The 11,241-nt window shown below is 58.2% G+C and overlaps 1 protein-coding gene across 1 annotated transcript; it reads left to right on the forward strand.

Annotated features, from left to right (window-relative positions):
• Positions 1-1,440: 1,440 nt before the first annotated feature.
• On the forward strand, positions 1,441-8,740 carry LRFN3 (leucine rich repeat and fibronectin type III domain containing 3). Its single transcript, XM_069457218.1, has 3 exons — positions 1,441-2,454; positions 3,878-5,307; positions 8,146-8,740. Exons 2-3 carry the CDS (start codon positions 3,893-3,895, stop codon positions 8,609-8,611), a joined length of 1,881 nt encoding a protein of 626 aa, XP_069313319.1. The 5' UTR covers positions 1,441-2,454; positions 3,878-3,892; the 3' UTR covers positions 8,612-8,740.
• The last annotated feature ends 2,501 nt before the right edge of the window (positions 8,741-11,241 follow it).

Genomic DNA, 11,241 nt, shown 5'->3' on the forward strand with positions numbered 1-11,241 from the left:
GTAGAAGGAGCCAAAAGTCTACTCTGAAAGCTTCAGCAGAGCTGGAGATGTCAGAGTGGATGTGTATGACACCCCTGCCCTGGAAGGTCACTTTACTCCTCCACTCAGATAGGGGTTCCTGGGAGTGGTTTCCAGGTTCCTGAGAGTAGGGCCGTGTCCCCCTCAGACCACCCAGGCCATGGAGCAGGGCTCCTGAAAGATCAGGTCTCCCCAGTTTGCTATAACCAAGTTCCCAGGCCAGGCTTGTAGACTATAACCCATACCCCTCTTCCCGTGACACCATCTGCAAGGAAAGTGTGGGACCCCCTCCCCCTAACCTTCCCTCCTCTGTTCTCTCACAAGCATCAAGACAGGCACACACCATTCCTGGTGAGTCATGCGTTGATATAATTCTATTCAGGGTCTTCCGTGGGTCTTCTGTGAATGAGGAGGAGGGAAAGAGAGCGGACACATTTCTCTGGGTCAACCTGGCCAACCCCCTGCCTCTGTTCTATTTCCTATCTTCTCCCTCCTCCCTAGGATATTTGGTCAGTGTGTCTGAAGATCTGTACCTAATCCAGGAGGGCACAGGGGCTTGGAGTCGCCCTTGAAGCCAGCGAAAGGAGCCTTGGGAAGGAGCCCCTCTGGCCTGTTTCTGGGCAGGGCCCAGGTAGGGACACTTCACCTGTGGAAAGGACATCCCAGGGAGGTGGTGCTGAGATAGAGGGGCAGAAGGAGACTGGTTTGGGGGGCCGGTGGCTCTGGGATAGAGGGCTACATTCAAGGATATGAATGAGCACCCGACACACATGTACACAGAGCCACCCTCACAGCTCAGGGGCTGCATATCACGGCCTCTGTGTGTGGGTGTGCACGCGTGTCTCTACTGCTGGCTCTCTCTGGTTCTTTTTCTGACTTGTCCTTGTCTCTTGTCTCTCTATCTCTCTCTGGGTCTCTCACTGTCTCTGTGTCTTTCCATCTCTCCTTGAATATGTGTGTGGGTTTCTATCTCTGTCTCCGCCTCTCTCATTCTACTCCTCTCTGTCCCTCAGTCTAAGTCTGCCCATCTTTTTGTCTCTGTCTCTTTCTCTGTCTCTCTGCCTTGGTCTCTGTCTCAATCTTTCTGTATCCAGAGATTCTCCTTCCCAGCATCGCCAGGGCGACTCCATGAGAGGTGGGGCCAGGGCGCGCCTTTGAGAGACAGGGGCTGCCTACGCCTTTAAGCGCGGGGGCGCGCGGGGCCTGCGCCTTTAAGCGCGGGCGCGCGCGCGGTCCTGGGTTCCCGGCGAGGAGGCCGCGGGAGCGCCCGGACCCGGCCCGCCTGCCCGGCCCCCGCCCGGCCCCCGCCCCGGCCCCGGCGGGGGAGGGGTCTCTGAGCGCGGCCCCTCCCCCTTGCGCCCCCGCCTGCGCTGCGGTGCCCCCATTCCGCGTGTCTCTGCCTGTCTGTCCGTCTGCGCCCAGGCCTCGCCCCACCCGGCCCCAGGGCTGCCCGGCCGCCCCTCTACCCACCGCAGCCGAGCCCCTCCTTCCCGGCCAGCCCCCGCCGCGGCCCAGGAAGCCAGCCGGGACGCCGCCGCCCCAGACCCAGGGCCCTCACCTGGACCTCGGGGGCCTGCACTCCGAGATTGAATCAAGAGATCCGGAAACCCCGAGCCTGGGACCCTGATCTGGGGCCAGCACCCCGAGATACAGCTGTGGAACCCCAAGACCTGGAGCTCGAACCCCAATATCTGGGGCTGGAATGCCAACATCGGTTGCTGGGACCCCAAGATTTTGAGCCTGAACCCCATAATTTGGAACATAGACACCAGGATTTAGAGTGGAACCCCAAATTTTGGCATCTTAGACCCCAAATCTGGAGCTGAACTCTGAATTCTGTGCCTGGGACCTTGAAATCTGGGACTGGATTCCCAAATCAATACCCTGCAACCCACCATTTGGGACCTGAACTCTGGGATTTAGGCCTCAGTTTCCAAGATCTGAACCAGGGGATTCCAAGGGGCCTGAACCTGAGTTTGGGCCTGAAGTCCTTGCTGCAGACCTGAATGCTGAAATCTGGGGCTAGAGACCTCCAAATCTTGACTCAGCACCCCAGTATCTGGATGCAGAACCACCGGTGTCAGATCCCAGGACCAGGCTTGGAACTCACACCCTAAACTCCCCCATTTGGCTGTTTAGCAGCCCACAGCTGTTTGGAATCCCAAGACTGTGGGATACCCGGTCCCTGAACTACCCAAACTGGGGCCGGGGTCTCTAAAACCGGACCCTAGAGGCCCAATATTTTGGGGTCTGAGACCTCAAGTATTAAGGTCTAGAGACTCCATTACCACATATTTGAGTACAGACACGGCAGACTGTCCCTGTACAGAAGTCTTGGGGACAGGGAAGGCATGACCAGACGCCTCCTCCAGAGCCCTGACCTCTGACCCCCTTGGAGCCTGAGGACCCTGCTCCCGGGGGTGGTTTCTAGCTCAGGTAAGTCAACTGAGAGACCTCATGGTGGGGAGGGACTTTGGAGGAGCTCTGTGGCTGGGGGTGGAGGTAGGTGACAGCCAGGTCCCTTTGGCACTCTTGGGGTTTCCCCAGGAAAAAGACATTCCCCGTGGGTCTGTGCAAACACTGTCTGAACATTGGTCAGCCCTGCCCCTCTCTGACCTCCCCATCCCCAGTTGATGGCATGTCCAGGTCTCTGACCCCCACCCTTCCAGCTTCTCACCGTCTGTCCTATCTGACCGTCTCGGCTGCCTCTCTCGTCCACGCTGCTCTCCCTGGTCTCCTCCCTCTCCCTCCCCTCTCAGTGACCATCTCTGCTCCCTTCTCTCTCTTTATCATCTTTGAAACCCCCGTCCACAGCTCCTCCCTCTAGCACCTCTGTCTGCTGCTTCTCTCAGTGACCATCACGTCTCTGTCCACGGTGCTGTCTCTAATCATCTTGCACCGGCTCTCTTGCCCTTTGTCCACCCTGACTCTAAGCCTTGGTCTGTGACCGTCTCCAACCATCTTTAACATCTGTCTACCACTCTTCTCTCTAGCCGCCTCTGTCCATCTCTGCTCTCTGCCACCTCTGTCCACCCTGCCCTGTCTCCAACCATCCTTCACCCTCTCTCTTGCCTCCTTCTGCCCCTGACCCTAACTCCCAGGCTGCAGCACCGGACTGTCTCTGGCCTTTACTGGCCACGTCTCCTCTCTCTCTCTCTCTCTCTTTTGTAGTTGCTCTCTGATCATTTCTGTCCTCTCTGGCTGCCTTCCCTCTCTCTGATGACCTCTCCCCACACCCATACTCCTGATCAGCCGTCCTGGTCTCCGTCTGACTCTGCACGCCTGTCCTCCCTCCTCTCGCTCACCTCCTTGCTGCCTTTGGACCATTGCTGACCACTTCTCACTCCGACCATCTTCAACCGTCTCTCCTGGACCTGAGCACCCCCGAGCCCCTCCCTCTCTTTGTCCACCTCTCGTCTTCCTGACCACCTCTGACCACCTCTCCTCTCTGCTCGTGTCTGACCACTTCTCATCACCCCTGTCCCCTGCCCACCTCTTCTCTTTATGGCCATCTGTGACCCTCTCTTTCTGACATGTCTAATGACCTCTGGCTTACCTGCTGCCCACCCTGGCCAACTGTCCTCTTCTCTGACATCTTGGACCCTTTCTAACCACCTCCCTTCCCTCTGACCACCTCTGTTCGTTCTGCCCTCTGCCCTGCCGTGACACATCTCTGAGTCTTGGACCATCTCCTCTGGCTTCTGACCGTGTCTGACCACTCCTCTCTCTGACCACCTCCAACCGGCTCATTTGCTTTCAGCCCACGGTGACACTCTCTCCTGGTCTCGGACCACCCGGACGCCCCGTGGGGCCTCTCTTCTGGCCTCAGCCTCCCTAACGCCTCCCCTCTTCCCCGCAGGCCGCCCCGCCCGCGATGGCCGTCCTCCCGTTGCTCCTTTGCCTGCTGCCGCTGGCCCCTGCCTCGTCTCCACCCCAGCCAGCCACACCCAGCCCGTGTCCCCGCCGTTGCCGCTGCCAGACGCAGTCACTGCCCCTAAGCGTGTTGTGCCCAGGGGCAGGCCTCCTGTTTGTGCCACCCTCGCTGGACCGCCGGGCAGCCGAGCTGAGGCTGGCAGACAACTTCATCGCAGCCGTGCGCCGCCGAGACCTGGCCAACATGACGGGCCTGCTGCACCTGAGCTTGTCGCGCAACACCATCCGCCACGTGGCCGCCGGCGCCTTTGCTGACCTACGTGCCCTGCGCGCCCTGCACCTCGATGGCAATCGGCTGACCTCGCTGGGCGAGGGTCAGCTGCGTGGCCTGGTCAACTTGCGTCACCTCATCCTGAGCAACAACCAGCTGGCCGCCCTGGCAGCCGGTGCCCTGGACGACTGTGCCGAGACCCTCGAGGACCTCGACCTCTCCTACAACAACCTCGAGCAGCTGCCGTGGGAGGCTTTGGGCCGCCTGGGAAACGTCAACACGTTGGGCCTTGACCACAACTTGCTGGCTTCCGTGCCCGCTGGCGCCTTTTCCCGCCTGCACAAGCTGGCGCGGCTGGACATGACCTCCAACCGCCTGACCACCATCCCGCCGGACCCGCTCTTCTCCCGCCTGCCCCTGCTCGCCAGGCCGCGGGGCTCGCCCGCCTCCGCCCTGGTGCTGGCCTTTGGCGGGAACCCTCTGCACTGCAACTGCGAGCTGGTGTGGCTGCGGCGCCTGGCGCGGGAGGACGACCTCGAGGCCTGCGCCTCGCCGCCTGCTCTGGGCGGCCGCTACTTCTGGGCTGTGGGCGAGGAGGAGTTTGTGTGCGAGCCACCAGTGGTGACTCACCGCTCGCCGCCCCTGGCGGTGCCTGCAGGTCGGCCGGCTGCCCTGCGCTGCCGGGCGGTGGGGGACCCAGAGCCTCGTGTGCGTTGGGTGTCACCCCAAGGCCGGCTGCTGGGCAACTCGAGCCGTGCTCGCGCCTTCCCTAATGGGACACTGGAGCTGCTGGTCACTGAGCCAGGCGATGGCGGCATCTTCACCTGCATTGCAGCCAATGCAGCTGGTGAGGCCACAGCTGCTGTTGAGCTGACTGTGGGCCCCCCGCCACCTCCCCAGCTAGCCAATAGCACCAGCTGTGACCCCCCGCGGGACGGGGATCCTGATGCCCTCACCCCACCCTCGGCTGCCTCTGCCTCTGCCAAAGCGGCTGACACCGGGCCCCCTACCGACCGTGGCGTCCAGGTGACTGAGCATGGGGCCACCGCTGCTCTCGTCCAGTGGCCAGATCAGCGGCCTATCCCAGGCATCCGCATGTACCAGATCCAATACAACAGCTCAGCTGATGACATCCTCGTCTACAGGTGCAGCATCCAGCCAGTGGAGTAGCTTGGGTGGGGGAGTGAGGGGGGATGGCTCGGGTACACCTACTAGTACACCAGACTGAAGCACAGCTAAGAAATGCTATAAGGTTACAAAGGAAATCGGACAGCAAAGGTAAAAAACTAGGCAGCAAGGATAACAAGAATCAGGTGGAAAGTGTAAAAGACATCTGACAGCAGTGGTGAAAAGAAATCAGACAGTAGCCAGGCACAGTGGCTCATGCCTATAATTCTAGCACTGTAGGAGGCCAAGGCAGGAGGATCACGTGAGCCCAGGTATTCGAAACCAGCCTGGACAACGTAGTGAGATCCCGTCTGTACAAAAAAATAAGAAAAATTAGCCAGGCATGGTGGCACACATCTATAGTCCTAGCTACTCAGGAGGCTGAGGCAGGAGGATCACTTGAGCCCAGGAATTTGAGGTTGCAGTGGGTACTCTAGTCTAGGTGACAGAGCAAGACCCTGTCTCAAAAAAAAAAAAAAAAAAAAGACAGCAAATGTTAAAATAAATCAGGCCACAGGGCTGAAAAATATCAAACAATGACGATAAATCGCCAAGCACAGTGGTTCACGCCTGTAATACCAGTACTTCGGGAGGCTGAGGCAGGAGGATTGCTGGAAACCAGGATTTCCAGACCAGCCTGGGCAACATAGGGAGACCCTGTCTCTACCAAAAAAATTTCTTAGTTACCCGGGTGTGGTGGAGCACACCTGTAGTCCCAGCTACTCGAGAGGCTGAGGCAGGAGGATCGTTTGAGCCCAGGAGTTTGAGGTTGCAGTGAGCTATGATCACACCACTGCATCCAGCCTGGGCAACAGAGCGAGATCCTGTCTCTAATGATGATGATGATGTTAATGGTAACGATAAAAGAAATCAGGCTGCAAGCATCAATAGTAACAAACGTAAAAAGGAAGTCAGGCAGCAAGAGTATAAAGCAATCAGGCCAGAAGACAAGTTAATGTGGGGGGGGAGGTAAAAACAAATTTAAGCAGTAAAAAGAGAAAAACCAGGTTTTCCAGATGACAGGACTAGATCCAAGCCAGGCTGCAGGGAGAAGAGGAGATCGAGCAGGAAGGCACAGGGATCCCAGGAAAAATGGAGTGAGGCTGCCCCGCCACAAAGGAAATCAGCCCAGAGATTAAAAGGAAAATTGTGGGGAGGAGGTTGAATAGAGAGACTGGGCTTCAGGTTTGCGCAGTGTGAACTGCTGCACATGTTTAGAGTTGTAATATGATGACATCTAAATTTTTGATTTTCTAAATCAAATTGAACCTTATTCCAGCTCCACTTGCCAGGTCAACAGGAATATCCGGTTTGCCACATTTGGGGCTTCCCTTCTCTCTTCCATTGTTGCCAACACAAAACCTGGAGTTTACAGACTCCAAGAGATGGGCAGTGCAACTTCAGCCCTCAAGCCACAGAGCACTTGGTACATCTGCTGTGACCACATGTGGTCAGCAGTCGTGATGACCAAAGTCACCAAAGCCCAAGCTTGCGTGGATGCCTGTGGATGACTCCTTGTCCTCACTGCCATGCGGGGCACAGTCCCAAGGCCTGGGAGTCTCAAGGGCTGGAGTCTGTACCTTGGGAACCTCGTACCTGGATCCCCTTTCCCTCCCCTGGGGTCCACACCTCGAGAGATGGCCACCTAATTTTCTTTTCGATCCTGGAAACCCAGTGAGCTCATTCCACTCCTTTTCTCAGAACATTACTCAGTAGATTCCATGGAGGGCCGACCCCTGAAAATCACACAAATCATGGCCCCCTTGCCTGGTGGGGGATGGGACGGATGCTCTCCAAGAGAGTCACCCGCCCACAGGTGATCACGGAGCTCCCCGTACCTCTCCCATTAAAGCAGTTCAGGAATAAAACAGATTATGCCACAAGGTAAATCTCCAACAGGGTGCCCCGCCACAAAAGGAAATAGAGTGGAATTGGGTGGGAAGGATAAAAGGACTTGGGAAAGGAGAAGATAAATAGAAACCAGGCAACAGAGATAAAAGGGAACTAGCTGACCAAGCTGGAAAGAAATAAGGCAACAGGGAGGGAAAGAAGCAGTGGTGACTGAGGTGCATTCGTCTAATGAAAGGGACTCGGATGACAGCCCCACTGGAAAGCAGGCTGTAGATAGAATATTAACAATAATGCAGGGAGGTCTGGGGGAACTTACCGACAGGTTAGGAGGCAATCAGGCAGCCTGGGGACAGGGAAATCGGGTGGTTAGATGAGAGAGGGTTCTAGCTGTTCTCTAGAGGAAAAGCAGGCAGCTGGAGAAGGGAAATTTGGGGGAGGCTGGAGGGAAGTCGGGGACCAGAGGGAAGTTGGGTGAGGGAACAGAGGGGATGGGCAGGGAAGATCAAGGGAACTTGCATGGGGGCCGTAAGGCAAAGGGTTCAGGTCAGAGGGAAATCAGGCAGGGTCAGAGCAACACTGGGCAGGGGACTGGAGAGGGGACTGGAGGCAGGGCCGCAGGGAACTTGGGCGGTGGGACCAGGGTGAAATCAGGCAGAGGGTTAGGGCGAGGTTGGGCGGGGCAGCTGGAGGGAAACTGGGGGGCAGCGCGAGAGGGGAGCCAAGCAGCTGGGTGTGGAATGAAACGGGACTGGGAGAGCTCAAGTGGGGGCTACGGAGAACGCGGGCAGCGGACTAGAGAGAATCACTCTGGGGGCTTTGGGGGCAGGCTGTGGGGGAGCGAGGAGGGGCTGGAGTGAAACTGGCTAACAGACTGCAGGGATGTCAGTGGGGGCTGCAGGGGTGTCGGATAGCACGGGACGGGTACCGGCAGCCAGAGACTGACCCCTGCCTGCCTGCCCCTCCAGGATGATCCCGGCGGACAGCCACTCTTTCCTGTTGACCGACCTGGCGTCAGGCCGTAGCTATGACCTGTGCGTGCTGGCCGTGTACGAGGATGGTGCCACGGGGCTGACAGCCACGCGACCCGTGGGCTGTGCCCACTTCTCCACGGAGCCAGCGCTGCGGCCGTGCGGAGCCCCGCACGCACCCTTCCTGGGAGGCACCATGATCATCGCGCTGGGTGGTGTCATCGTGGCCTCGGTGCTCGTCTTCATCTTCGTGCTGCTTATGCGCTACAAGGTGCATGGCGGCCAGCCCCCCGGCAAGGCCAAGACACCCGCGCCTGTCAGCAGCGTTTGCTCCCAGACCAATGGCGCCCTGGGCCCCACGCTGGCTCCGCCGGCCCCTGAGCCCGCTGCACCCCGGGCCCACACCGTGGTCCAGCTGGACTGCGAGTCCTGGGGGCCCAGCCACGAACCTGTGGGACCCTAGCCAGGTGCCCCCCTCTAAGGCTCCTCCGGCCTCAGGAGCAGAAGAACCCGGACACCCCGAGGGACCTGGGCTCAGACTCACCAAATTGCTCATGGTTTTTAAAACTCTGATGGGGAGGGTGTCGGGGACACCAGGGCACAACAAGAAAGTCCTATTTTTCTAAGCTTGGGCCTGGACCTTTGCCCTTGTCTCTGTCTGTGGGCGTGGGGCATCGTGCATGGGGCTGGAGCTGGGGAAGCCTCCTCTGGGCAGAGACCCCCGCTCTGTTTGGTCTGAGGTTCCCGAGGGAGGCTGAGGACGGCCATCCATTCAGTCAAAAGATATTCGTTGAGCACCCACTCTGGGCATGCCCTGTGCTGGGTGATGCTATGGTGACCCAGACAGCCCTGAGCCCTGCCCAGGGTCCAGTGGGAGCCACATGTGTCTCCAGACAGTGATAGAGTGACCAGGGATGTGGCAATGAGGGAGGCCTAGGGAATTGTGATCTCCCAGAAGAGGGGCCTGACTCAGCCTAGGGTGTGGTCAGGAAGGGCTTCCTGGAGGAGGTGGCTTGATCTGAGAATGACATCTGAAGGAAATAATTGGGCAAAGAGCAGAAGGAAAGCTGTTGCAGACAGAGAGCACAACACAAGCAAGGGCTTAGTGAGTACCAGGCACTAGGGTGCTACAGTAGAGGCGGGGTGGGAAGGATGAGCTGGGTCCAGGACCTCCAGGCCAAAAAGCTCAGACTCTGGCCCAATGGTGCTGGGGAACCATGGAGGATTCTATGCAAGGGAGGGATAGGGAGAGATTGGGGCTATGAGGAGGGTGGACCAGAGGGGGCGACTAAAGCTAGGAGCCCAGGGGGAAGCCAGGGCAGTGACCTGGGTGGGTGAGGGCAAGGGTGCACCAGGGTGGCACTGGGGGAAGGAGAAGGGAGTCAGTTGGCTGGGACACTCAGGAAGCTGAGTGGATGGTGATGGTGCTAAAGACCCATGGGGGAAGGAAGGGCCCGGGCAAGGCCCCTGGCCTGGCCAGGGGAGGGAGAGGGTAGGGCTGCCCTGACACAGGACAGGGAGCAGGGGCAGTCCAGTGTGGGACTCTGTGGATGTGGCGGGCACGGAGGATGTCCAGGGAGTGGCATCCAGGAGGCTGTAGGACCCCTGTCCTGAGGTTGGAGCTCAGGACAGAAACGAGGGCTTTGTCAGCAGAGATGGGGAACCGAGGCCACAGGGGGCAAGATGACCCCTGGGAGGGGTCCCAAGTGCCAGCCACTGGGACTTTCCGTACTTCAGGGCGAGGCAAAGAAAAACCTAGCAAAGACTAAACAGGAGCAGCAGGCAGAGGGGCAAAGGGAAGAAAACCAGGCAATTCAGACCCACGCCACTGTTGTGTTTAATGATATAAATAAAGGCTGTGGTGACCCCAGGGACAGCAGTGTTAGGGGTCAGTTGGGGCAGATGCCAGCTGCAGCCGACCCGAGAGGAGGAGATAAGAAGCGTGGACAGGGAGAGTAGACCCTGTGATTCTGTGGGCCTAGCCTGGTTCCCATTGATGTGGAACTTTCGGCCCCATGTCTCCCCAGGGCTGGTCTTCACTCTGTCTTAGCCTAGGCCCCCCTCGGACACCAGGCCTGGAGGTCTGTAGGACCAAACTCTGGGCCTAGGAAATGTCCGGCCTTGTTGGAGACCCAGGAGTGGGGTCGGCGGTGAAAGGAACAGAGCTCCCTGGACTCAGGGCTTCTCTAATAACAGGCCCAGAGGCAGGACCGTGGACGGGGCTGGGGTCCTGCCAGCCCTCTGGAGTGACGCTGCTGGGAGGGGCATGAGAAGAGGGGCCAAGGCTGGACTGGCCATTGTCATGACCTGGTGCACATTGCACATGACCCTGTCCTCAGGCGATGACAAATCCTAGATTCCGCCACAGCTTTTTTGGTGGGTCTAGGTCTAGGCCATCAGCCAGTCCCAGGGACCCGATCCGACTCCCCAGCCCCCGGCAGCATCGCGAGGTCCTTCCTCTGTTGCTTGTTAGCCTTGGGTGGCTGAGGTCAGGTGAGGTCATCAGGGATCCTGAATGCTGGGGAAAGGGCCTAGGGATGAGGTGCCTGGGGCCAGCTACCAAATACCAGGCACTGCCGAGAGGGGGAGCCAGAGCGCACTGTTCCTAAACCCTCTTTTTTTTTTTTTTTTTTTATGAGACAGAGTGTCACTCTGTTGCCTGGGCTAGAGTGAGTGCCGTGGCGTCAGCCCAGCTCACAGCAACCTCAAACTCCTGGGCTCAAGTGATCCTCCTGCCTCAGCCTCCCGAGTAGCTGGGATGGGACTACAGGCATGTGCCACCATGCCCGGCCAATTTTTCTATACATATATATTTATTTATTTATTTATTTATTTGAGACAGAGTGTTGCTCTGTTGCCTGGGCTAGAGTGAGTGCCGTGGCGTCAGCCTAGCTCACAGCAACCTCAGACTCCTGGGTTTAAGCGATCCTACTGCCTCAGCCTCCCGAGTAGCTGGGACTACAGGCATGTGCCACCATGGCCAGCTAATTTTTTCTATATATATATTTTAGTTGGCCAGATAATTTCTTTCTATTTTTAGTAGAGACGGGGTCTCGCTCTTGCTCAGGCTGGTTTCAAACTCCTGACCTCGAG

This window comes from Eulemur rufifrons, chromosome 24 (genome assembly GCF_041146395.1).
Source record: "Eulemur rufifrons isolate Redbay chromosome 24, OSU_ERuf_1, whole genome shotgun sequence".
In the NCBI taxonomy this organism is placed as follows: Eukaryota; Metazoa; Chordata; class Mammalia; order Primates; family Lemuridae; genus Eulemur; species Eulemur rufifrons.